This window comes from Meles meles, chromosome 6 (genome assembly GCF_922984935.1).
Source record: "Meles meles chromosome 6, mMelMel3.1 paternal haplotype, whole genome shotgun sequence".
Lineage (NCBI taxonomy): Eukaryota > Metazoa > Chordata > Mammalia > Carnivora > Mustelidae > Meles > Meles meles.
In genome coordinates this window covers 77301198-77328978 of record NC_060071.1, presented here as the reverse complement: position 1 = coordinate 77328978, position 27781 = coordinate 77301198, and the positions used below count along the sequence as shown (strand labels likewise).

General features: G+C 40.5%; 1 protein-coding gene across 1 annotated transcript; it reads left to right on the top strand.

Moving 5' to 3' along the window:
- Window positions 1-6102: 6102 nt before the first annotated feature.
- On the top strand, window positions 6103-27459 carry DAD1 (defender against cell death 1). Its single transcript, XM_046010146.1, has 3 exons — window positions 6103-6385; window positions 16221-16395; window positions 27225-27459. The coding sequence occupies exons 1-2, from the start codon at window positions 6175-6177 to the stop codon at window positions 16349-16351; spliced, it is 342 nt and encodes a 113-aa protein (XP_045866102.1). The 5' UTR covers window positions 6103-6174; the 3' UTR covers window positions 16352-16395; window positions 27225-27459.
- The last annotated feature ends 322 nt before the right edge of the window (window positions 27460-27781 follow it).

The window sequence follows — 27781 nt, the reverse complement described above, 5'->3', positions numbered from 1 at the left end:
GACCTTCTAGCTGGACAAAGAATCAAACTGACAGGACAAATTAACAGGAGAAAATCAAGTCCAGGTTGTCACCTGTGCTTCTGCCAACTGGCTACAAATTGAAGGTTCCCATAACCCCCTCCTCAGGTTCTGTAATTTGCTAAAATGGCTCATAGAACCCAGGAAGACAGTTTACTATATTACTGGTGTTAAAAAGAAACACAAGATCTAAAATGGAGTTACTTTTGCTAAAACCCCACCAAGACTTAATACTTAACTGCAGTTGCTGTCTTTGGATCTTCCTGGTCAGTGAAGTAATCTGCTTGAGACCCTGGGACTTCAACTATGGGAAGGTAACCTTACCTGAAATCATCCTCTTTTAGCTTCCTGTCCCACTCTCCTCCGGCCTAAAAAACCTTCCTGTTTTTGTACGACTCCTTGGAACCCACTTGTATTTGCTAGATGGGATGCTCCGTGATTCAAAAATTATCATATAAAGCCAACTAGATTTTTTTTAAAGATTTTATTTACTTATTTGACAGAGAAAGCACAAGCAGGAAGGGGAGCAGAGGGAGAGGGAGAAGCAGACTCCTTGCTGAGCAGGGAGCCCAATATGGGACTGATTCCCGGACCCCAGGATCATGACGTGAGCCAAAGGCAGAGGCTTAACTGGCTGAGCCACCCAGGCATCTCTAGATCTTTATATTTACTCAGTGGAGGGGGCCCAGCTGGCTTGGGCAGTGGAGTATGCGACTCTTGATATCAGAGTTGTGAATTTAAGTCCCACGTTGGGCATAAAGTTTAATAAAAAAATAAGTATTTTAAATTTACTCAGTTGAATTTTTTAACGCTGATTTGTTATAAAAGGATACAACTTAGGCACAGCAATATGGAAGAGATGCATTGGGCAAGTTGTGGGGTGGAAAGCGCACAGAGCCTCCATGTCCTCCCCAGTTGTACTACCCTCCCAGCACCTGGATGTGCTTAGCAACCCATAAATTCTCCAAACTCCTCTAGTTAGGTTTTTTCTCTCTTTCTTTCTTTCCTTCTTTCTTTCTAAATGGAAGCTTTATTGCATAGGTATGATTAATTAAACAACTGCCCATTGGTGATTAAACTCAATCTCCAGCGCGCCTCTCCTCTTGAGTTGGGGCTTAAAGTTCCTAGCCTGAAATCATAGAGTTGGTTCCCCAGGCAACCAGTCTCTACCCTTAAGGACTTTCCAAAAGTCACTTTATTAACTTAAATTCAAATGTGGTTGAAAAGGGCTTGTTATGAATAACAAAAGGCACTCCTTTCACCTTTATTGTTCTGGAGCTATTTCAGGAACTAGGAACAAAACCAAATATTGTAATAAATGATGCTCCTTGTAATGAAGGATAATTGGAAGGAGAGGCAGGCAGTGACAAGTGGCACCCCCCCACCCCCAAAAGGAGACCACCCTTAAAAGGATTTTATACCACCCTGGAAGGTGTCCTCTACCCTTTCCCACTTGATAGATAGATGACAAAAAGCTTATTAGGTGACAGGTGCACAGAGGATTAATCAGATTAAAATAACCCACCAACAAGCCCATTAAAAACCTTGAGACTTAGGGTGCCTGGGTGGTTCAGTTGGTTAAGTGTCTCCCTTTGGGTCAGGTCATGATCCCAGAGTCCTGGGATCCAGCCCCACATCCCAATATCAGGCTCCCTGCTCAGCATCAGGCTCTCTGCTCGGCAGGGAGCCTGCTTCCTCCCTCTCTCTCTGCCTGCCTCTCTGCGTACTTCTGATTTCTGTCAAATAAAGAAATAAAATCTTAAAAAAAAAAAGAAATTACTAGGGTTTTAGGAGGCCTGCAATAGGAAAAGGAGTGAAGACGTTTCTTATATTAAAATATAAAAGGAAAGGGGGTTTCATTTCTTACTATAAAGTTGTGGCCTTTGCTTGTAAGGGGACTCTCTTGCCCCTCCACTTTCCTATTGTTTTAAAATGTTGAGTGTTGAATAGCAGAACATGCCACCCCAAAATGTGTTACTGTAGCATAAGCATTATTTTGAGCTGAAGGTAACTGAGAAACAGATATAAAGCTCTCTGCCCTCATCCTGTTTGCCTAAAAGCGGGACATAACTTTGTAAATGTGTCCCCCCTCCAGCCTTTATAAGGGAAGAAAAGAAGAACCCTAGATCCTTATCAACCCAGAGAGGGCGCCAGAGGAATTTACCTAACGAACTTTATTAACTAAACCTTATTTTTATTAATTCCCTCATACATTTTTACCTTTCCACAATTTGGTGCCCTTTGCCCTAGAAACTCAAAGTCCTTTGTCTTGTTACTTCTTTGAAAGTGTATTCCTTTTTTGGTAAAATGCTGGCTACAAACAAGACAACAGTCCCCAAATAGAGTCACTTATAATAGGTCGCACATCATCAAATATTACAGTTTTGGCTTTCCCCAAAAAAAAAATCAATCAGGAATTACCTAATTAGCTTTTGTCAGGAAATGTGCCTCATAGATCCCTGCCATCCCCCAAAGGAAAATGACCTTGACATCACCAATCTGCTTTTTTTTTTTAAAGATTTTATTTATTTATTTGACAGAGAGAGAGAGATCACAAGTAGGCAGAGAGGCAGGCAGAGAGAGAGGGGGAAGCAGGCTCCCACTGAGCAGAGATCCCAATGCAGGCCTTGATCCTAGGACCCTGAGATCATGACCTGAGCCAAAGGCAGAGACTTAACCCACTGAGCCACCCAGGCGCCCACCAATCTGCTTTTTATCTAGTATAACTTCCTAGTTCTTGCTCCCATCTGCCTATAAAAGTCTTTCATTTTATATTATTTATATAAATAAATATATAATATTTAATTATATATTTATAATTTATAATATTTATATTATAATCAATTATATATTAACATTATATATTATATAATAATATATAATCAATTATATATTTATATTATAATTAATATATTAATTTATAATTATATTTATAATCATATTAATAATTCATATAAATAAATATTTGATTATAAATAAATATATAATATATAAATATATAATATATATTATATTAAATATTTTATATTAGACTGAATATGCCTGATTCATGAGTATTAAATAAAGCCAGTAAGATCTTTAAAATGTACTCAGTTGACTTTTGTTTCTTACCATGATTTAAGCCCAAGTTCTAACCACCCCTTTGAGTTACTCATAACTGATACTCCCATGTGTCTATGTGATGCATATATTAATAAAGTTGTTTATTTTCTCTTGTTAATCTTTTTTTTTTTAGTCTAATTTGCATGGTCAATAAAACCAAGATGGTTACAGGGAATTTTTTCCTTTCCAACAATATTTTTGTAATAAAACTCCTAAGGTCTATTCTGACTTCCAGCTTCAATTTATAAATCTGTTTTGCCCCTTTGAGCCATCTGAGCAGCAGTTTTTCAGTGCCATTTCTTGCATGCCCAAAATATTGGGGCTCTGTGGTTTGCCCAACTTTTAGTCAGAGATACAGAGGAAGCATAGTCAATTACCAGTGTTAATGATTATTAAGAGCAAATGTTTATAGAACATTACTGTGTGTCAAATACTATGTTAAGTGCTGAATGTTAACATCTCATTTAATCCTCACAATTGCCAAAAAAATTCAGCTAAGTAAATTTTGAAGACTAATTGGTTTTTTAAAAAATGATTCATAAATTGAGGAGCATTTCATTTGGCAAATAGAGGAGAACTCTGAGGAGTTTTGCAAAATGGAGGGCTTTTATAGAAAGAGAGTAGGGCAAGAAAGTTATTAGCCAAAGGGAAGGATTGTTCAGACCACTTTTCCATGGTGGTTAAAGCAAGGGGTCTTATTTTCCCTAGGTGTATGGAGAGGGCCCATGTGGCAGACTCATTGGTGCTGACTGAAAATTTTCTGACTGACTAGTTAGGACTACATTTCTGGGAGAGGTTGAAATTGCAGTTAGATTATGTATTAATTCCCTGGTTTGGGGACTCAGCCTAAGGTGCTATTTTGGGCCTGTGCTTTTCTTTTTAACACAACATTCCAGCCATCCTGGCATTGTTATTTCCATTTCAGAGAAAAGAAAAATAAGACTAACTTGTCATGGATTAGGCAATTAGTAAACAGCAGAATCAAGATTCAAACCCATGACCCTCTGACCCTAGAGCTAGCACTCTTATCCATTATTCCGGATGTGAATTTTTACATATATTCTGATTTAAACTATTTAAAACAGTACTAGTATTAGCAATTTCCTATTGACAGATCAGTCAAAAATATTTCAGTGATTATAGAATCATAAACTGAACAAAGAACAAGACCTTTTCTTGCTGTTTGAAGTAGTCCAGAAAAGTTTTAGTTTATTATATTGGTGTTTGACTTTGCAGGTCTCAGAAAAGGATGCACTCAGTAAGTGAATTTGATATTTTTCATTTCTTCTGCTTTCCCCCTTCGGGAATTCCTGTGGAGATGCTAATGATGATAGTTACATGGATCAAAGGCAGATAAAACATAAGGGAGAAACCGCTGGAAGGAGCCTGGCTGATGGAACAGAAAGCCCCTGAGGAATCCACTCCTGAATGACTAAAAAGCATCAGCCTAGACTTTAAAGTCTGAAGTTGAATACTGGTAAGGAAGCTACCCTCTAACTTGCTGATGAAGTAGGGAGAAAGGTTCAACTTGTCAGAAAAACTGAAGCTTCCCGCCTTATTATATTGAAATAGGAACCCACAAGTTATTCACTTCCCCTTCCTTTCCTTCTCAGCAACGTAAGAGAGTTTAGGCTGAACTTTTTAAGTTCATATAGCAGCATAATCTCCATTTTTCAGATAGATTCTAAAGCTTTCTGAGGACGTGATTTATTTCTCTTCTCTCTAGGCCCTTAGCAAAGTTTTGCTCACCACTGCTAATCAGTACATTTGTTGATGTTGATATAGTTTTCTATTTTAATAAAAAGTGAGAATGAAGGAACTTTGTCTTCACTTGCTGCTTTAGGAATTTTGATTGCGTACCTAGGATAGCTCAAAGTTGTTAATAAGCTTAAAAAGCACATGGTTACATGGGACACGCAACTAAAAGATGAGAGAAGTAGGGCTGGAAGGTCAAGCAAAAGCCAGAAATTAAAGTGGATCTTATTTTTTTTTAAGTTAAAACTTTAAATATAAATAGGTAGTTCCATTTGTTTAAAACACAAAACCATAAACCTTCACTTTCCTCTGCAAAATGAGCTGGATGGAGTAGGGTTTGAACCAGGAAATGCTCTTACGGACCTTCCAGCACTGATATCCTGGAATATTACACCGGGTTCAAGATACCAGCTTGTTGCGTATAAGGTTGCTAAATTTGATCATTTACTGTATGCATGTTAATCGACTGATTTCTTTCAGTGCCCACCTCCAACACCCGGCCTTTTAAGACTGAACCTGATTCCCCGGACGGTATCCACAATTGGGCACACGTCCTGAGGAGGTCCTATAAATGCTAAATTAATGAATCCCTGTGGATTCTACAGCGCTTATTCGTTAGCTCTCCCAGGGCTAGATCCCGAGTCCAATTCAGGGCCAGGTAGAGGTCAAGATTCCTCCCTCCATCCGTTCCACACTTTCCTCCCCCCATAACCAAGTCTAAACTGGTGCCTGCATGGGGATTAGCAGCGGTGGTTCTCCCTGCGGGAGAACTTAACTTGCTCTAATGATCTGGGACAGGCATCTGCCCCTGACAGAGCCAGGGCTGCGTAGGTACTGAACCCGGAGAGAGCCACGAATTGCCTCACAGCAGATCCAAAACAGTTAATCTTTGGAGACGTGGGTAGACCAAAGAAAGCCGGAACCCTCGGTTAGCCACGCAGTCCTTTGTAAAACCTGTCCCTCTCTTCCTCCTACAGTATCTTGTTGCTAGAGCAACCGTGGGCGTCACCAACCTGACCGCGGAAGTAGGACAAAAAGAGTACACGTCTTCAGCCCTGGGACAGATCCATAGCGCAGGCGCTTTAGTTTTCTCTGGCCGCAGCGTTCTTTCGTAGAAGTACTCTGCGTCTGCGCATTAGTTGTTTCGCGCCCTGGCCCGCGTATACGCCTGCGCAAAGAGGCAAATGGGGAGGGTGGAGCTGGGCTATAGCGGTGCGCAGGCGCCAAGGCTACATCCGGCGTGGTCGTCGTTGGGACGGGAGTTCGGGGATCGCGGGCCAGAGAACGGAGTGTGTAGTCATGTCGGCGTCGGTAGTGTCGGTCATCTCGCGGTTCTTAGAAGAGTACTTGAGCTCCACTCCTCAGCGTCTGAAGTTGCTTGACGCGTACCTCCTGTACATACTGCTGACCGGAGCGCTGCAGTTCGGTTATTGTCTTCTCGTGGGGACCTTCCCCTTCAACTCTTTTCTCTCGGGCTTCATCTCTTGTGTGGGGAGCTTCATCCTAGCGGGTAATGATTCTATACGTAATTGCAGTAACAGTGTTTACTTTGGTGCGCTGCTTTTGTTCCCACAGCACCCTCTTACATCAGATCACCGCCATGTGAAGTTACGAGAGGAGCCTGCACTGCCCTCTTGTGAACGGGGAAACTGAGGCTCAGAAAGGTTGCCACAAGCCCAGTGTCAAACAGCTGGAATTCTAGAGAAACCCCCTTTATGCTGCTGCTCAACTTGGTGATCCACTTCACTTCATATTGGTCCAGGAAAACTCCCATTTCACTTAGCTTTAACATAACCTTTAAAGTTGGTAGACCTTTAAAATGGAAAACCCAACTCTGAAGCATCTTTCTCACCTCAGCCTAATCACTGCTAATCGCTAGTGAAACGATTCTGTGAACAGCGTAAGAAATACATACGTGGTTTGCTTGTTGACTCAATCTTTTTTTTTTTTTTTTTAAGATTTCATTTATTTATTTGACAGACAGCAAGAGAGGGAATACAAACAGGGGGAATGGGAGAGGGAGAAGCAGGCTTCCTGCTGAGCAGGGAGCCAGATGAGGGGCTGAGTCTCAGGACCCTGGGATCATGACCTGAGCTGAAGGCAGATGCTTAATTGACTGAGCCACCCAGGCATCCCTCCTACTGTGTGTGTGTGTGTGTGTGTGTGTGTGTGTGTGTGTAGCTTTCATTTTGTTGTGCTGAACTCAATTTTTATTCACAGAACTCTATTTTAGCAGTATCATTCTGAATTCCAGCATTTGATACCTTGTAGAGTGCCATATTTAACAAGAGCTGTCTCATAAATTTTTGTTTTTAAAGATTTTATTTATTTGACAGAGAAACAGCAAGAGAGGAAACACAAGCAGGGAGAGTGGGAGAGGGAGAAGCAGATTTCCTGCTGAGCAGAGAGCCTGATGCAGGACTCCATTCTAGGACTCTGAGATTATGACCTGAGCTGAAGGCAGATGCTTAACCACTGAGCCACGCAGGAGCCCCTGTCCTATAAATTTTTTGCCAAAAATCTGACCTTTCTGGCCCAGTAGGAACTCAGGTGAATGCTAAGTTCAGGCTTGGCCCATGAGAGATAGCCAGTACACTTTGTAGGTGGCCACCAGATGGGCCTTTCTGGTCACTGGTGTTGCCTTCCCTTTGACTTTGAGAACAAGCCAGAACTCATTTTTCTTTTTTTTTTTTCTTCCACTGTGACTGTTATAAGTCAGACCATCAATTGCATTTTGAATCTTAATACAAGGTACTAGCTTTGGGGGGTGCATCAGATTTGTGTTTCTTGTCCTCAGTGAGTTTATAGTCTAGTTGGGGGCACAGACAAAATATAGCATTAGAATCGTTCATTTATAGTGGTTCTCTGTCTGTAGATCTGTAGGATGCTTTTTACATAAATACTAGTTCAGACTCATGCCAAAGGTACTCTGCCTTCTCTCTCAGAACTTAAAATAAGTGTAAGGACTTAGTAATTTGTGCACTAGCCTGTTAATTGGATATTTCATTATGATCTTTGAGTTTTGTCCTAGATGACCAAGACCCGGTTCTCTGTGGCAGCATCCTGGATATAAGGAGTTCAAATGTTACCAGGCCATATACACCAGATACACTACCCTTTTTGCTGTAGATTTCTGACCTCCTACCCCGCCCCCCCATGACTCCCCTCCTCCCTGCTGTGCCCCTCCCCCTGTCCAGACTGTTCGAGACTAAGAATTTTATTGTTCAAACTGGAGAAGGAATTTTGAGAACCTCTAGTGACTTTTGTTTGACGATTTTGTCTTCCATGTCTGCAAGGATAAGAATGGGTGGGGCCTAAGTTGATTGAAAAGAAAGTTTGTTGTTGAAGTCACCCTGGCTTCATAAGCCCCTTAAGGTTAAGAATGTTTTCTCAGGGCTACAAGAGAGAGTGTGATTTACTGAAGAGTGGATGTGGACTACAGTTGTAGATTATTAGTGTGATGAAGCCAGAAGATTTTTTTTGAACAAATAATTTTTTTTAAAGATTTTATTAATTTGACAGAGATCAAAAGTAGGTAGAGAGGCAGACACAGAGAGGGGAAGCAGGCTCCCCATGAGCAGAGAGCCCTATGTGGGGCTCGATCCCAGGACCCTGAGATCATGACCGGAGCCGAAGGCAGAGGCCCAACCCACTGAGCCACCCAGGCGCCCCCAAATAATTTTTTTCTTATGCCAAGTCTTGTTTTTGAGCCTGTTGTAGCTAAAAATGAGTTGGCAGACTCCTTTCCCTCCTCCCCAGTGAGAAGATCCTAGCTTGTCTTTGAAGACAATGTCTAGTTAAAGGGCACAGTAATAGTGGAGTCAATAAGGGGGATTGGGATTTCCAAAGCTGTTAGATAACAGGTAATTAGGCCAGAGAAATGAAAGTTGCTTCAGGAAAGGAAGGATTTATGACAATTCATAGTTACCACCAAAGGGTATCATTTGCATTTCGTTTGACAGCGTTGCCCTTACTAGGTCTTAACTCTTGTGCCATTTGTTAGCTCAGACGCTCAACAGGGAATGTGTTAATGGAAAATTTGAAATTTGGAGTTTATTTGTTGTGATTATTGGGAAGGGAAGCCTTGTACCTGTTTATGGTGCTGGGTTTCTCATTTTCTGATGGTTTGTTTCCTGTTGGAAGAGAAGGGAGGAGGCCTGTTTAGCTGGAGAATGGGAATTGTAGGAGATAATGATGGTTTAGATAGTGCTGGATGCTAGAGCTTTGACAGGGCCAGGCCAAGGATTTTATTCTGTAGGTAATAGGAAAGCATCTAAGGATTTAAAAAAGATTTTTAAATAAAATTAATTAGTTAATTTTTAAAGACTTTATTTATTTATTTGACAGAGAGAGATCACAAGTAGGTAGGGAAGCAGGCAGAGGGGGAGGGGAAAGCAGGCTCCCCGCTGAGCGGAGAGCTTGCTGTAGGGCTTGATCCCAGGACCCTGAGTTCATGACCTGAGCTGAAGGCAGAGGCTTAACCCACCGAGCCACCCAGGTGCCCCTAATTTTATTTATTTTTAAAAGTTTATTTATTTAGTTAAGCAAACTCTATACCCAACGTGGGGCTCGAACTAACAATCCTGAGACCGAAAGTTACATACTTTTCTGACTGAGCCAGCCAGGCGCCTGTCCCCCCTTCCCAACTTTTTTTTTTTTTTTTTTTTTTTGAGTAAGGGAGAGACTTAGAATTGGTGTTAGCTTACACTAGATGAATTGGAGGGAGAAGTTATTTAGCTTGATTTCCTAATTTCTTTTTGGCAGTCTATTTTCTTACATTCCTTCTGCATGTGTTAATTAAGCATATGCTCTTTGAAAATTGATCAGTATATTTTAAACTCATATAGAATGCAATAACACTTTTAAAAAGCCTGGTGTTATTTGGTCTCAGTGGAAATGATCTATTTTCTTCTATTCCCTTATGGCTGGGAGACTTAACATGATTTTAAGAAGGAGCCAGAGATAGAAAATTGCCATTGAGAAATCTTTCTTTTTTTTTTTTTGGATCAACAGTGTAAAGTATAGTAAGCTTTAAAAGACAAACTTCAAATTTCCTTAGCAGCAGACTGTTTATCTTATGGTTAGATATCTCTAGCTGAGGACATCTGTCCCTTTGGTAGAGTAACATTCCCGTGTTGGCAGCCCTTCTAGTTTCCTTTTTTACCTAAGTGAAATCCCTCTTTCTGCTCATTCAGAGTGCTATTTAGGAGAGACAAGTGGAAAACACGGAGACTGTTTTTAAATAAATCTTTGATCTGGAAATCAGTTAAGTCATTTTTACAACTTCGTCTATTTTATTTTCTATATGAAACAATTCTGGATTTTTATTTTTATTTTTATTTTTTTTAAAGATTTTATTTATTTACTTGACAGAGAGAGAGGTCCCCAAGTAGGCAGAGAGGCTGGCAGAGAGAGAGGGGGAAGCAGGCTCCCTGCCGAGCAGAGAGCCCAATGTGGGGCTCGATCCCAGGACCTTGGGATCACGACCTGAGCTGAAGGCAGAGGCTTGACCCACTGAGCCACTCAGGCGCCCCTAATTCTGGATTTTTAAAAATTATATATTTGAGAGAGAGAGAGCATGTGTGCTTGAGAGGAGGGGTGGGGCAGAGGGAGGGGGAGAGAGAGAGAATCTCAAGCAGACTTCCTGTTGAGCAGGGAGCCAGATGTGGGACTGGATTTTACCACCCTGAAATCAGGACGGGAGCCGAAATCAAGAGTTGGGTGCTTAACCAACTGAGCCATCCAGGCTTTTTGGATTTAAAAAGAAAAAAAAAAAAAAAAAGTTTTGTTTCTTCCAATTTACAAATCCGAAAGCAGTTTGAATTTGAAAGGGAAGGATGCCTAATCCAGAGTGTTTTCTCTCATGGGAGCTTTTGGGCCACGTGGACTGGGGGTCCAGCATTTCTTTGGGCATTATCTATTGGATTTATGGGCCTTATTATCTATCATAACTGCTATCCAAGAGATTGGAAGTTTCTAACCTTGTGCCTGAGAGTCCTGTTTATAAATCTTTCATTTCTAAATCTTCTATAGCTGTTGCTCGCTCTCCATCCTCAGTGTCTCAGGCTCTCAGGACCTCTTGTGGAGACCACTGTAATCTTCCTCTCTCATCCCCCAGGCTTGATTTGACTTGCAAATCTGGTCATGCCACTCCCCGTGGAAATACAGTCTTGTGGTTCCCAGTGAAAAATTAAAAATCTTTTGTGACACCAGGCTCTTATCTCCAGCTTCATCTCTTACCTCTGCTTCCTCTGTACTTTATACAGCTGCTTTATTTGAGTTACTCGGTATTCTCTGAAGATGCTGTGAGGTCTCAAGCTATTTTTTACCTTGGCTTTACTGCCTGGGAAATTCCTTCATTTCTTAGGCAGCTCAGCTCAAGTGCTGCTTCCTTTTGGAACCCTTCCCTGACTCTTCCATCAGATTTGGGTCTTTTTTTCCATATGTTTTACCTGTCTGTGGGGGAAAAGAAGGTGGAAGAGAGGGAGGTGTGGCCCTTGATACTGCGCTGTATTTGTGTTCGTGTCTGTCTTCTGGAAGGTCAGCTCTTCGAGGATAGGGGCTTTTTCATCTTCATTGTTACTGCTTAACACTGTAAAAGTTAAGTTGTGAGTGCACCTATAATAAGTAAATGAATACCAACCAATTACGTGCCAGATTCTGCCAAGGTACTGAGGGTGAGCTGTGACACACACAGACATGGTCTCTGCCATTCCAGAGTTTGTAATCTAGTTGGAGATACAGATAATTGGATATAGTGCTGTGATGGAGAAGTATTGGTGAAAATAGGAATACAAATGGACACTCAGCTTTGCCCGGTGGTCCTATAATACTTTTCTAATATCTTAGCTTTTCTAAAATATGCATCATAAGTTCTTTTGACTTTTCCTTGTCCTCTTTTCCTTTGTTCTCAGTTGATAATCTTGTTTTACCTTTTTATTTTTAATTTTTTTACTAAAAAGGTAGACAGGAATCCTTTCATCTTCCCAGTGAGAAATCATATAGCAGCTCATTTGCACCTGTACCTCTATTCTTTTACTTCCCCTGATAATGGTTGATGTGTCCCTTTCCTGTCCAATGCCAACGCCTTCACTTGGGCAGAAGAACCAATGTTCTCTTGCTTCCTCAGGGACTCAGCCTCTGCGATCATCTTTCCATTCTGCATTATTAATCTCTCTCTGCTGGATCATTCCTATGGTACAGGCATGCTCTAATATTGCCCAAATAAAAAGTGTTTATTTGGTCTTAGATGCCCATCCAGCTGCCATTCTGTTTCTTTCCATTCCTCAGAGAATGCCATGGAAGAATAGTCTAGTTGCTGTTTCTGCTTTCTCACTTTCCATTCATTCCTCACCCCATTCTTGTGGTGGTCTGTTGTCACCACTCTGGCTCAACTATACTTACCATCTTGACAAACCTAATGGCCATCTCCCTCACCTTGCCTGAATGCCCAGCAGCATTTAGCATTTAATATTGTTGGCTGCTGTCTTCTGTGTGGACTTTTTTCTTGAAGCTTTTATAGCACTCCTCGTTGTTCCTTCTCACCGCATTGGTTTTTCCTTCCTATTCTTTGTGCTTCACAGTCTGAGGATATGGTGCTAGACCTCTTCTGGTCTCTAATTTTTTTTCCATAGGTGAATTTAAATAATGTCTATATAACTAATTTACCACATTGTGACCCATTCTCTGTATTCCAAATTAGTAAATCCAGTTGTCCACTTGACATCTTCACTTGATGTCTGATATATAAAACTCCAAATTGAACCTTTCTGCCCAGCCATCTGCCTCTTCACCAGTCAGTACACTGGTTGAAGCCAAAACTTTAGGTTTCCTTGATCCCTTATTTCTGTTATTTCCTACGTCACATCCATTTCATCAGCAAGCCCTGTCTTCTCCAAAATATAGTCTGTATCTCTTCACTTCTGTTCATTTTTACTATCATTACTATCATTTATTTTTACTATCATTACGTGACTCTTCAGCTCCTCTGTGGTTCCTTATGCTCCTTTAACTCCATAAACCATTCTCTGGTGCAATTCTAGCAACCTTAACAATTATAAATCAGATTATTTTACTTATCTGCTCAAAACTCTGAAATGCTCTATTGCACTTAGACTACATCCAGACTCTTTCCTGAAGCTTACACAACCCCACAGGATTTGGCTCTTGTCTCCCTCTTGCTCTTGATCACTATAGTATAGTTAGTCTGACCTATACCTAGAATATGTCAGGATTGTTCTTGCTACCTGGAATGCTCTGGCCCCAGATCTTTGCATGGTTGACTCCTATCTTTCAAATTTTGGTCTTAAGTAGCATCTCTTAGATCTTCTGTGACTACCAAATAAAAATAACTTCCCAGTCACTCTCTTATTACCTTATTTATTTTCTTCATGGCACCTATTACCATGTGATACTTCCTTGTTTAGTGCTTACTTATTTGTTTTTCTCTACTATAGTGTGAGATTCTTGGGAGCCAGACTCTTGTTATTGTGCCATGTTCCCAGTACCTGGGATGATGCATGGCACATAATAGATTCTCAGTAAATATTTTGCTGGATGAATGAACATTTAAGGAGATAGATTAAATTAGAATGTTTAAATGAAGCAGGCTGTCTTAGGAGGTAGTAAATTTCCATCTTTGGAAGTGTTTAGGGGGATAATGAAGGATCATTTGTGGAGGAGCTTTTTGAACAGATGTTCTTTGCCATTTTTGTATCCCAGTGTGTCTGAGGGATAAGACACCCCGTCAGTAACACAGGTTCTGGAAGGTTTGTAATTCTCCACCTGGGGATGCTAGTCAGATTCGGGAAGTGGTGAGTGTACTTTGGAAAACCTCCCGGGTGATCATGCAGCCTCCCCCAGGATGCCCACCCCTACCTCCTCTTGGGCATTAGGTATCAAAATGGGTGTTGGTCTTTATAACTCAAAGGTCTTTTCCATCTCCATTGATCTCTTTTTTTTTTTTTTTTTTTTTTAAAGATTTTATTTATTTATTTGACAGAGAGAGATACAAGCAGGCAGAGAGGCTGAGAGGGAAGCAGGCTCCCCGCCGAGCAGAGAGCCCGATGCGGGACTCGATCCCAGGACCCTGAGATCATGACCCGAGCCGAAGGCAGCGGCCCAAACCACTGAGCCACATTAAAATAAGCTGGGTGACTGTGACCATGGTAACAATACACCTCAGTTCATTACCTTATTCACCCTCATGGGGAGCTTCTCTTTTGTTCCATTAAATTTCCTGAAACACTACTCTATCTTAATCTCCATCTCAATAGCCACTGTTAATAGTTTGGTATCTCTTTCTCCAAATTTTTCCTAGGTTCCAACTAAAAGAAATGAGAAAATAATGATACCTATTTTTTTCTTAAGAGAAATATGGAATGGAATATTTTTTTTAAAAAGATTTTATTTATTTATTTGACAGAGATCACAAGTAGGCAGAGAGGCAGGCGGGGGTTGGGGGGAAGCAGCCTCCCCGCCTAGCAGAGAACCCGATGCGGGACTCGATCCTAGGACCCTGGGATCATGACCCTAGCCGAAGACAGGCTTCAACCCACTGAGCCACCCAGGTGCCCCGGAATGGAATAATTTTAAAAAAAATTTTTATTTATGCATTTGATAGAGAGCGAGAGAGAGGGAACACAACCTGGGAGAGTGGAAGAGGGAGAAACAGTCTTCCTACCCAGCAGGGAGCTTTATAAGCAGGGCTCCATCCCAGGACCCTGGGATCATGACCTGAGCGGAAGGCAGATGCTTAATGACTGAGCCACCCAGGCGCCCCTGGAATGGAATGATTTTTTTTGTCTTTTTTTTTTTACTTAGTATATCTTGGATATCTTTGAGGTAGAGAATTTGTCTTTTTTTTTTTAATAATTGCATGGGATTTCATTGCATGTCTAGTGTAATTTATTGAAATAATCCTCTTGGTGACATTTGGACTGTTTTTACTTTTTTTTTCAACTTTATGAACATGCTGTTAGAAATTCTTTGTTCTGTAAGATAAGTTCCTTATTCAAAAAGTAAAAACATTTTAAATATTAATGCGTATTGCCAGTTCTCCCAAATGGATGAACCAGTCTGTACTCTCCACGGCAGGATTTTAATTGGTTGCCCTTGCTTCAATCAATGTCCTTCATTATTTTGAGGGTCCAGGTGCTTGAAAAGATCAGTGGTGTTTCCACAGTGTTTACATGCTTAAGCATAATGAAAACTGTTGCCGTGGTGATGGCCTCTGGAGTGCTGGTCTGGTAGTTTTCTGATCTTTGGGTTAGATCTCAGTTCATTTTCTTTCTTGGTTGGTGATGGAGTGAATGCTAGCCTGAAGCAAATTTGGGTTTCTTAAGTGGCATAATTATTTAACACAGGCATAAAGATATTTTGGGGAAGTGTATTCCTGGAGCTTGCTTTTCATCTCAAATGGTGACCATGGCTAATGAATGTATCGGGTTGGCATCTTCAAGGATGTAGAATGTGGCAGGAGAGAGTTCTCGGTCTTGCATTTTTTGGGAGGAGCAGATGCTAGAACTTTAAGATCAAACCTTATATTTATGAGGTCCTCATAGATAAGCAATCTTATATTTATACTGTGTGCTGTCCAATATTATACACATTTTATTAGAAAGTAATTCACAGTTTTATAACATTGTGTCATTTAGCCTAGCCCCTTTGTTACTTCCTCGCCTGCATCCCAAATGAGGTATAATTATAAACTGAAATCTGGAGATAAGATAGTTCTGAAGATATTTTGGTTATATGTATCTTCCTGAGTAAGCTTTTGGTTTTTAGCCTGAGAAGTCATACTTTTTTTCCTTTAACTTTAATAAGAGCATAAAAACATAAGTGTACAATCATGAATTCTTAAATTTACCTATCTAGCCGGCACACAGAGCAAGCTACAGGTTATTCCTAGCACCTAGAGGCCTCCTCCTTGCATTTTCGCAGTCATTCCTCCTCTGAAAGATAAAACCACTATCCTGGTCTGTATTACTATAGATTGGTTGGCCTCGCGTTAAGCTTTATATAAATGGAATCATACAGCGTGTCTTTTTTGTGTCTGAATTGTGTTGCTTAACATTATATTTGTGGAACGCATCCATATTGTGAGGTTCTTTTTTACTGCTGTATAGTATTTTACTGTGTGCATATGCCATAATTATCCCCCATTTACTGTTCAGAGACATTTAGAGTGTTTCTAGTTTGGGGCTATCATGGGTATCGTTCCTTTGGATGCACTTATGTATCATTACCGTTAGAATTATTGAAACATAGGGTAGGGGTGTCTTCATTAGCAGTATATTTGTTTTATATTTCTAGATAATCATTTTCATGTTTTGCTTCTTGTGCAGTTTGCCTCAGGATACAGATCAACCCACAGAACAAGGCAGATTTCCAAGGCATCTCCCCAGAGCGAGCCTTTGCTGATTTTCTCTTTGCCAGCACCATCCTGCACCTTGTTGTAATGAACTTCGTTGGCTGAATTATTCCCATTTACTTAATTGGGGAGTAGGAGATTAGAAGAATGTAAGTACTGATCATATCCCTTGCCCCATAATGTTGATTTTAGGAATTGAAATTGTGTGTGGCTGGTTTTGATTATGGTTACCAAGGTTCCCATATTGCTGATAAGACACTTGCAGAATTTTCTTTCAGAATGCAAAGTATGCATAATATCATCATGATTCATCAGTGCTGCCTCTTTTGGTCATTGCCTTCCCTTCTTACTGTTTTGCAAATCATTAAGATAACAGAAAATAAGTTTGCCTTTAGCTAATACATTAATTTCTACATCAATAACTCCATGAAAACAACCAAGATCTTGGAAGAGACATAAACTGTAGGTTCTTCCTGGAGATTTGCTCTGTAATTTTTTTCTGATTTTGATCTCAGATAACTTAAAATGTGGGGCCGTTATCCACCTTTGTAACTAGTCTAGTGCTTATACCTGATGCATATGCCATCCAGTACATGCTGAATGAATGACTATGGCCATTTACTAATAATATGTGTGCTACAGTGGATATAAATGGGGAATTTGGGTTAGCTTGGGAGAAGACTAAAATCTACGATGAGATGTCATTTGGTTCATTTGCCATTTTCTTTTTATTCACAGTAGAGTTCCTTTTTTTTTTTCTAAATAAACTCTCACATAGAATCTCAGTCTATAAAACAAGCAGTGGAGCTGGAATTGTTCTCATTGACATAGCTGAGAAGCCCTCTGTGCTTGGCCTTTCTTTCAGGGGTGATATGCCCTTCCCTTTATCCCTCCCTTCCAAGCAGAATCCTAAATCTCTAAGAAGTACATGAGTATTTTCCAATCTGTATGTTGACCTTGTTATTTTGCATATGAGAAAACAGAGGCCTTCTGTGGCAAAACAGCTAAGTGGTTGCAAAGTAGTGCCTTAGACAGTGGTGCTCTTGGCCTAGTGCTCTTCTAGTAGCCCACCTGGCTTACTGATGATGAATATGCTCTTTTCTTTGTCTTTCTGCTACAAAATTTAGTGTTGTTGCTGTTGGGTGGCAGATAAAGAACTTTAGGAAATGTTATCTTTTTTGGGGGAAGAATTTCTTTCTTCTTTCTGTCACTACTTAGAAATCTATCATTTTTAGGGGCGCCTGGGTGGCTCAGTGGATTAAAGCCTCTGCCTTCAGCTCAGGTCATGATGCCAGGGTCCTGCGATCGAGACCCATATCAGGCTCTCTGCTCAGCAGGGAGCCTGCTTCCTCCCCTCTCTCTCTGCCTGCCTCTGTGCCTGCTTGTGAGCTCTATCTGTTAAATAAATAAATAAAATCTTAAAAAAATCTATCATTTTTGTACTAGTTGGTAATATAACACATGAATTAGCAACCATTTACAAAGTGTATGCAGTAACGTGATAAGGACTGTACATCAGTTTTGGCATGAATGAATCCATTAACTGGTAATGTTTTATGAATTCTTTATATTATTGATAATTGCCTCAAAGGCAGTTCTGTTAATTCATGTAAGGTTTCATTTTTGGTAGTGGCAAGTTAACAGAAATGGGTTATTTCAGTGAAAAAGTTTGAGAAGTACTTCTTTTTACTATTCTTTCTTTATTTTTTTTTAAAAAGATTTTATTTATTTATTTGACAGAGAGAGATCACAAGTAGACAGAGAGGCAGACAAGCAGAGAGCCTGATATGGGTCTCGATCGCAGGACCCTGGCAAGCAGAGAGCCCGATGCGGGACTCGATCCAAGGACCCTGAGATCATGACCCAAGCCAAAGGCAGTGGCCTAACCCACTGAGCCACCCAGGCGCCCCCTATTCTTTATTTTTTTAAAAAAATTATTTATTTGACTAAGAGGGAGAGCACAAGCAGGTGGAGTGGCAGAAGGAGAGGGAAAAGCAGGCTCCCCACTGTACAAGGAACTGGATATGGGGCTTGATCCCAGGACCCAGGGATCATGACCGGAGCCAAAGGCAGATGCTTAACCACCTGAGCCACACAGGTGTCCCTCTTTCTACTATTCTCATAAAATTTAGTTCTTTGGACACCTGATCAGGACTTGAGTTGGCCCCCATCCCTCCCCTTACCACCCCTTCTATGTGCCATTCAGTGCCTTGTTACCAGGATAGTAGGAGAGAAGGCCTATGAACACACCAGTTACAATTCGGCATAGTTAAAGCCACACCAAAGTGCTGTGGAAGTCCGAACACAGTGCCGTGGGAGTCCAGAAAAGGGAGCTATGTGCTCTTTGGGAGCGGAAGCAGGAGAAAAGGTGTCTGAGAATGATAACTCCTTGAGCAAAGCTAGAAAACCAAATCAACATTGACCTTACACTTGGCAAACCTCATGAGTCACTTTTGGGCTCTCTGATAGTAACCTTGCTGGAAAGGTCCTAAGGTCTAACTGCCTTACTTTAGATTACTAAAATTATTTTTTCTAGATGAGTCATGTGTGTGCTTAGGAAGGGAACAGAACAAACAATTCGAGGATGTTCTGTAGGCTCAGGGAGATACCAAAGCATGGAAAATGATTTCCTAGGACTGTCATGATTGGAGGAGGACTTTGCTGCAGAGAGCTCAGTATTTCAAAATTATGACAAAAACAGAGACAAAAAAGCAGGCTCAGCAGGAACTGCGTACTGCAGACCATATTAACAACTTACAGCCACCCGTTCCGCTGGGAATTACGGGCCCAAGGTACAGCAAAATCCTCCAGTGCCAGATTACAGTGTTAAATCATTCTATAGAGCGTGTCTCATTGAAAAATCCTTCTCTCTGGGACACTGCCCAAAAGGTTTTTCACTGAGATCTTTCATTTGACATAGGTTACACTGTCCTGCTTTTAGTTCTTAAACATAACATCTTTTTGCCCTTCTTATGTGCTTCTAACCCAGCTGTGTGTGTAGTGTGCTAAAACACTTTTAAAATAATTTCCAAGTGAGTTGTCAATATTTATACCAACTTAGAAGGTAGAACAAAACAGATTGAACATTGTCCATACCTGCCAAGTACATTGAGGGTTGGGTATAAAAAGAATAAACATCTGTAATGTACTGCTCTTGCATGAATTGGGGGATGACATTTAAAACCAGCAGCTACTCTGAAAAATGCAGATCAAAAGAAAATGGCATTGAGTTGAAAAGATAAATTTATTCAAGGAGAAGCAAATAAAGTAACAGTGAGAGCTCACCATGGGTCAGACTTTAAATGCTTCTTGTTCTGTGTTTTTATTTTCAAAATAACCTCATGAGGATAGGTTTGCTCATTCCATTCATAGATAAGAAAGTCTGATAATCCAGTCTGACTTCAAAAAAATTTTTTTGTACCCCATTTTTCCTCCAGTTTGTTTACTTTAAAGTATTTGACAATTTCAGTGTTAAAGAAATGTGTTTAAAAAGTTATCGTTCTCTCATTATTACTCTTTATTGTTCTTGTTATGATAGTTTAAAAAATACAGAAAAATACAGAGAATAATGTAACCAACCACTACGGGGAATTAAGATTTTGAATAGATTAGGGGTACCTGGGTGGCTTAGTCAGTCAGTTAAGCTCAGGGTGGGATCAAGCCCTGTGTCTGGCTACCTGCTCAGTGGAAGTCTGCTTCTCCTTCTCCCTTTGCCTCTCCCCTCCCTGCTTGTGCTTGCATTTTCTCTCTCCCCACTAAATAAATGAAATATTAAAAAAAAAAAAAAGAGGGTTCTGAACAGATTAGACATTGTAGATTCAGTTAAAGTTCCCTTTGAATCCCTTTGAGTCCCTGTTCCTTCCTTCTGCTGTAAGTCCTGAGCTTCATGACAGTTTCTTTCACCCAGGCCTGATGTAAAACCTAGGTCTGTTAAACATAACCTTTTCCAACCTTCAGCCTTTGTGGTCTCCTGAAAACATATCCTGCGGTAAAAGAGCCGCTCAGTTGGCAGCACTGGTTTATATAGTTGGCTATCCCGGGGGCCAAGAGTAAACTTAAGAGATAGGGGTGTGTGTGTGTGTGTGTGTGTGTGTGTGTGTGTATTTATACTTTTATTTTTTAAATGAGACTGACTTTGAGATCCCTTTATTTTTAAGCAATCTCCACACCCAGCATGGAGCTTGAACTCATGACCCTGGGATCAAGAGTTGTATGTTCTGCCAAATGAGCCAGCCAGGTGCCCTTCCCATGATATTTTTTACATTATCATAAAAATGGAAATGCAGAAGTAAGAAATGCTCCTCGTGAGTTTTGGAGTTGCTGATCAGTGTCTGGTACTTAGATGGCTGTGTATCTGTTTTGAATGAATGTATGATACAGAAATTCAATAGATTTGAATATATTAACATTTACATAGTATCTAAATATTTTCTGTTGTTTCTTCATGTCTCTTTGTGAAGTTCTTTTCAAAAATTGTCAGCTTATGTAAGGGGTTCTGAAGGAAAATGAGGAGAAGAGGGACATAGCTACATTGTGTCAAAGTTTGGGAAGCAAAATTCCTGATGACATATGTGGCCCCTGGATTTGAGGAAAAGTGAACCAGGCACAAAGGGACAAGCCTGAGCTTGGAAATATGCTCAGCCTGGAGGGAGTTTTGTTTGCCAAATGTTCAAATGCTCATGTTAAAATCTTGTTAGTGTTGCTTTGTTTTCATAATGGAGGCCATTCTCCCACAGATCTTTAAAAATTCATAGTGTTTAATCCTGGCTGGAACAAGGGGACTGACAGGGCCGGGCAGAACAGAACTCTGACAAGCAGGGCTATTTACAAACAATTGCTGTTGACTTTTTGAATTTATCAATAAAGTACAGTAGTCCCCTCTTATCTGTGGGGATATATTCCAAGACCCCCAGTGGATGCCTGAAACTACCTGTAGTCCTGAACCCTATATACACTAGTGTTTTTCCTATATACATATACCTGTAGTAAAGTTCAGTTTATCAGTTAGGCACAGCAAGAGATTAACAACAGTAACTACTAACAGAATAGAACGATTATAATATTATACTGTAATTAAAGTTTTGTGAATGTGTTCTCGGAATACCTTACTGTCCTGTGTTCACCCATCTTGTGATGATGTGAGATGGTAAAATGCCTATGTGATGAGATAAAGTAAGGGGAATGATGTAGGCATTGTGACCTAGTGCTAGACTACTATTGACCTGACAGGTCAGAAGGTGGGTCATCTGCTTCTGTGATTGATTGCAGTGACTATGAATGCGGGGCTACTATTGTGTAGTGGCCTAGAAAATTACCTGCGGAAGGGAATCTAAATATTATTCTTTAGGCTCTACTGCCACCTAGTGGGGGTTGTAATTTCATATGCCGAGAATGTACTACAAAGCAAAAGAAAAGTTGAGTTGTGGGGGGAAACCACCAATACTTTTGTGATAAAATCTAGTTTCTTTCTAGTCACCTGAGGGCAGCAGAGGTCCAAGTGGGCTTATATGCTGGGTGGGGGTTGCTTTATATTCTCACCAGAGGTGGGCAGTGTGGAGTTAGGCACAAAAGGTCATTCAACCTGAAAGTGGCCTAGGGATTTTGTTACCCAGGGAAGACCTCAAGTGCATGGAGACCCACAGCTTTTCCCTTTATTTCCTTTTCTTATCTTGTCAGTTGAAGAGCTCCCTTTTTGGTTCATTCTAGATCTTATTTGCTCCCAACATGACCTCCACTAGTAATAATCTTTAGTTTTTTGTTTGTGGGGAACTGTTCAGTTTTTATTCCACTTTATCTTTGACATTTCATCTTATGTTGAACTAGTTCTGCCACCAAATAAGTTCCCAAAAGGGAACTATTTTAAATTTGAGGAATGTTTTTTGAGCTAAGCACATAGTATGATCTTTTTTTCACTACCCCCTTTTTCTCCAGTTGGAGAGGGAGATGAATTCTTTAAGCCATTATTCTTAAAACCCTGAATCTGCTTATTTTATTTACTAAAAAAGCCACTAATTAATGACTAATTAGTGACTGAGCTCTATTTTGTATTTGGTCTGTTTAAAGCTACCCATAAAAAAATATATCAAGTATTGTTATGAAGTACATTGCTACCCTAATTCCTTGTGTTATTTCTCCATCCTTGCTGCTCAGATGATTCCTTCTCCATGTCATCCCCGCCCCCAAGTTGTATAGGACTTCTGGGGACCACTGTGTACACCTCTAATGCTACACTTAACTATAGTTATGAAATTGTTCATTTGCTTTCCTGTCTCTCCCACTGAACTCTTGAATTCCCTGCAGGCTTAGCACAGGGCTAACAGTCACTGTGCATGTTTGTTGAATGAGTGTATGAATAAATAATTTCAGCCCTAAGAAAATGCTATGAAAATAGCTAAGTCATTAGCTACATGGATGCTAACACATGGAAAATGGTGTGGAAGAAAGGAGCCAAGGAAAAAATTCGTATGAAGGGCTGCAGGGTGGGGTGCAAGTATGAGACTAGAAGTTGGAAGACCTGCATTGTAGATTTTGCTCTGTTACCTAGTTGATTGGACACATAAGCTTGTTTTTTTTTTTTTTTTTAAAGATTTTTATTTATTTATTTGACAGAGAGAGATCACAAGTAGATAGAGAGGCAGGCAGAGAGAGAGAGGGAAGCAGGCTCCCTGCTGAGCAGAGAGCCCCATGCGGGACTCCATCCCAGGACTCCGAGATCATGACCTGAGCCGAAGGCAGCGGCTTAACCCACTGAGCCACCCAGGCGCCCCCATAAGCTTGTTTTTGAGGCCAGTTTCCCTGTCTGCACAATGAGGGAATTGGCCTGGATGTTCATCAGTCTTTTACAGCTGCTACAGCCCGTGATTATTAGAATTCATGATAGTTCTCTCATTGTATTTGAGATGATTTGTGTCATTTGTGTGGATCCTCAGTTGAGCTTTGCTTTTTTTTTTCTTTTTTTTCATGAGTTGTTGCTTTTTATCTGTATTACCAGATTTCCATCATCCATTCACAGGGGGTGGGGAGTTAATGTGGCCATATGTAACAAAATGCACAATGTTTGTGTAAGATCTTTTACAAAATTAGATTAACATTTATAAAATGTTTTATAGTTACCACATTACTTATGGGACTCACACTCCTAGAAATGTTAACTCATGTGATCCTCATTGCCCACCCTGTGAGGGAGGTAGTTGAATAGTAGTATTCTCATTTTACACATAAGGTAATTAAACCTTGGTGAAGGGGGTACCTGGGTGATGCAGCCGGTGAATTGTCAGCTCTTGGTTTCGGCTCAGCTCCTGATCTCAGGGTTGTGGGATCGAGCCCCGCATTGGGTTCTGTGCTGTGGAGTATGTTTCTCTCTCCCTCTCCTTCTGCCCTTCCCTGCCTTACTAGCGTCTCTCTCTAAAATAGATAAATAAATCTTAAAAAAATTAATAAATCTTAAAAAAAAAATCTCTACACCCAACATTCCAACATGAGGCTCAAACTCATGACCCCAAGATCAAGAATCCCATGCTTCATTGACTGAGCCAGCCAGGCTTCCAACCCTGGTGAAATTTATATTAACTTGTCCAGACTCTGGAGCTAGTAAGTGACCTAATGGGAACTTGATAACAGACATTTTGATTTTAAACATTTATATTCCTTCTCCTCTATTATGTTCGGAGACTTGGATGATGAATATCTACATATTGTTAAAAGGTTTTCATTAAAAATGTTAAACATATTTTTTCAGTGGGAAAAACTTAGGAGAGATGATAAGAAAAGATGAAGGTAGGCTATCTGAAATGTTTCTGTGGGGCACCTGACTGGCTCAGTTGGAAGAGCGTGCAGCTCTTGATCTCGGGGTGAGTTTGAGCCCCAGGTTGGGCATAGAGATTACATATATATGTAAATTAAAAAAAAAAATGTCTGCAGAGTCAGTCATCTTGGGGTCAGAAGACATGCAAGAGAATGCAGCTCAGGAGACCTGACCGTATCTAGAGAGGATGACATAGGCTCAGTGCTTGCTAGTAGAACTCAGCAATGTGGAAGTGTTCTAAGTCTGCTCCATGCAGTATGGTAGTCCCAGTCATGCAGTTTTGTTTGTTTTGCTTTTTTAAAGGTTTTATTTTTAAGTGATCTCTGCATTCAGTGTGGGGCTTGAATTTATAGCTCGGAGATCGAGTTAATGCTCAAAAAAAAAAAAAAGTCGAATATTCTACCAAATTTTTAATTTTATTTAATTTTAACTAAGTTTGAATAGCCACGTATTGCTGGTGGCTTCAGTATTAGATAGCACAGCTCTTGACAGATCTTTTAATGTACCAGGTTATCACTTCCTCATCTATAAAATGAGAGGCTCACAGCAGCTCATGTGCAAAAAGCTCCTGCCATCTTTTGAAACCCATGATCTGTGCCTTCTGAAATTATGATTCAGATTGAGTTCGGAACCTAGAATTTCTGCAGAATGGTCTTGATTCACATGTTCTCTAATTTCATTGTTAATTGTGTGACCAGGATATCCAGGATGAAACTGATTTGAAGGAAAATCAGTATTTGAGTTTATCTGCTTTGTGCTGGTGTCTGAATAGAGACACTGCTGGAGAAGAATGCAGATTCCAAATAGAAATGACCCTGTCTGGCATTGTCTTTTATATCTATACAGAGAATAATTGTTTTTAACTTTGTTTTGTGCCTGGCTTTCTTTTAAGATGATTAGAACAGACTGATCAGATGGCATGGTCTTTTTTGCATGGGTGAAATAGACTGAAGAAGTCATGTGAACTTTTCTCAGTAGGTGTCTTCCATTTTGCATGTCTCAATCTCATGGGAAGCAATTTTATTAGTTTCCTGAAACCTTTATCCCCTGGTTTGCAGTGGACACATTCTTCTGAGCTGTTTCCTAGTCCAGTTTTGTTGAGTTAACATTTCAAAGAAACCTAGATCCTTTGCTTTTAGAATACTATCTGGTAAATGTAGTTTTGTCTTAAAAGAAGGGAGCACGTCTTTGTTGAGTAGAATTTTCTGAAAACCACTATCAAAGAGACTTAATCTCATGAGACATTTTGCCTTCTAAATCGACACACCCCAGTATGTGAGATTTAACTGTTTTATACTGAGAAGCTCAAAACTTGACTTTTGTACTAAACTAGGATTTCTTTTAAAATTCTTTGTAAAGGCTCCTCACTGAAATGGCCTTGTGTGTCTGCTTTCACCTTGGCCATTAGAACTGAAGCACTCATAGTACATAGTCTGTAGCCAGGGAGTTTGCTTTAAGAAATTTGATGGAGTGGGATGCCTGGCTAGCTGAATCCACGGAGTATGCAACTTTTGATCTCTGGGCTGTGAGTTCGAGCCCCATGTTAGTTATAGAGATTACTTAATTAAAAAAAAGAGAGTCATTAAAAAAAAAGAAATTTGATGGAGTAAGTAGGTGAGTTTTAACAGGTCCGTTTGTTCTTGGTTGGCACTGTGAACGCTTTTTGTTCCTTGTTTTTTGCTCTTTCTTTTTCTCATAATTCTGATGTAGGAATGTTCTACAGTTCTGTACCATTTCTGTGAGTACTGTTAGTAAAATAAAAGCACTCTGGCTAGAAGTCTCATAAGATCTTTCCTTTAAGCTCTGTTGCTAGAATCTGCAAGTCACCAGAACTAGTAGGCAAAATACAGTGGTGCCCTCTTACCTGCCAGGGTAGCCCAGCACTTCTGAAAGGACGTGTTTTCCAATCTTTTTTTCAAATCATGGCACCCAAAGAAGATTGTAGTTTTTATTTTTTATTTTTTAATTTTTTTTTTTAAGATTTTATTTATTTGACAGAGAGAGATCACAAGTAGGCAGAGAAGCAGGCAGAGAGAGAGGAGGAAGCAGGTTCCCTGCTGAGCAGAGAGCCCGATGCGGGGCTCGATCCCAGGACCCTGAGATCATGACCTGAGCCGAAGGCAGCGGCTTAACCCACTGAGCCACCCAGGCGCCCCAAGAAGATTGCAGTTTTTAATGGCAAATGGCAGGAAAAATGGCTGCTGATGGCTGGAAATATTGGCGCCCCTAAGACGATGGGATTACTTTCTGGCCACACCCGTATTGTAGTGCACTGGTCCGGCAGTACTCCTGGAGGGACTAGAAAGGAAGACTGGATTTGCTGGGGGAGCGCTCTGTCTCACTAGGCACAGATCCCAATCTCGTGTGGCCTGCAGCAATGTGGCTGCTTCCCTTGGAGTTATCCTCCACCTTCTTGTTGCCAAAAATAACCTTATCTTGCAATGAAAATGAAATAATTTCTTCTATTTTGGCCCTTTGTTAAATTCAAGATAGGGAATTTTTCTCTACTTTTTCCTTTCCTGATTTCTTCCTTTTACCCCCTATTCTCCAACTGAAATTTAGTTCTTTGTATGGTTTCTCGATCCAGAAAAGCCTTTGAGGCTAAGTTGCAGCCACCCTCACCTCTAAGAGTTTGTGAGCTAGAGAGGTCAGAGTGACTTATAGAAGGTCATGCACTTCACTAATTGCAGAGCTGGAATTAGAACCCATGCCTGCAACTCCTAATAAGTTTTGCCTTGATGTGCCTGGGATTCATATTGGAACATTCATTTTTATTTATTTATTTATTTGACGGGGGGGGGGGGAACACAAGCAGGGGGAGTGGGAGAGGGAGAAACAGGCTTCCCGCTGAGTAAGCAGCCCTATGTGGGGCACGATCCCAGGACCCTGGGATCATGACCTGAGCTGAAGGCAGACACCTAACGACTGAGCCACCCAGGTGCCCCTGGAACATTCATTTTTATGGATACCATTATAAAATGTTCGGTGAAAAATATTTGCTTTATTTTGGTTGTTCTAGCCTGGCTTCACTACTGTCTAGAATTTGGGAACCCCATGATTGTCTTTGTGGGTACAGAATTTAGATTGAAGGATTTAGGACCTTGTCTTGTAGTATTGTAGGACATTTTTAAAAACCTTGAATGCCTCTCTTACCTTTCTGCTTCTTTCTTTTAGGTTCACTTCTTGATTTCCCCTGGATGAGAGCTTTTGAGATGGCAACTTGGACACTTGGTTGTTCTTCAGATTTATACTGACCTACCGACTCTGATTGGGACCGTAGGTGGAAAGCCCAGAGTATCTCCCTTGCTTCTGTGTTAGAGCAGCTTCGTAATGAGCATTATTAACATGACCTCTGCTTCCCATTAAGTGTAACCTTTTTGCCTTCCAAATTAAAAAAAACTTCATGCCACTCCTTCCTGTGCCTCTGGCTCTCTCTCTTTTTTTGGTTTTTGTTTTTATTCTTTATTGGTATTAAAATCCTTCTTTCCCTTCAGTCCTCTGCAAAGCTCTTTAGGAGTTGATCACTTGCACCTGTGAATCTACGTCCATGTTTTCATTAAGTATATCTGAATTTAATGACAAAAGACAGGGCTGACAACCCTGGGAAATGACAGTCCTTTGTCTTTTCCCTGAGGCTGGTAATCCTTTACTAATCCTTCACTTGTTACAGGTGGTTTTGTGCGTGTGACACAATGCATACCTGGAACTGCATCATTAAGCACTTTGTTAGG

Excerpts from the sequence above, each read along its gene's own strand:
- DAD1 (XM_046010146.1), top strand. The coding sequence starts at position 6,175 with ATGTCGGCGTCGGTAGTGTCGGTCATCTCGCGGTTCTTAGAAGAGTAC. Across the intron at positions 6,386-16,220 it reads GGGGAGCTTCATCCTAGCGG|TTTGCCTCAGGATACAGATC; the intron begins GTAATGATTCTA and ends CTTCTTGTGCAG.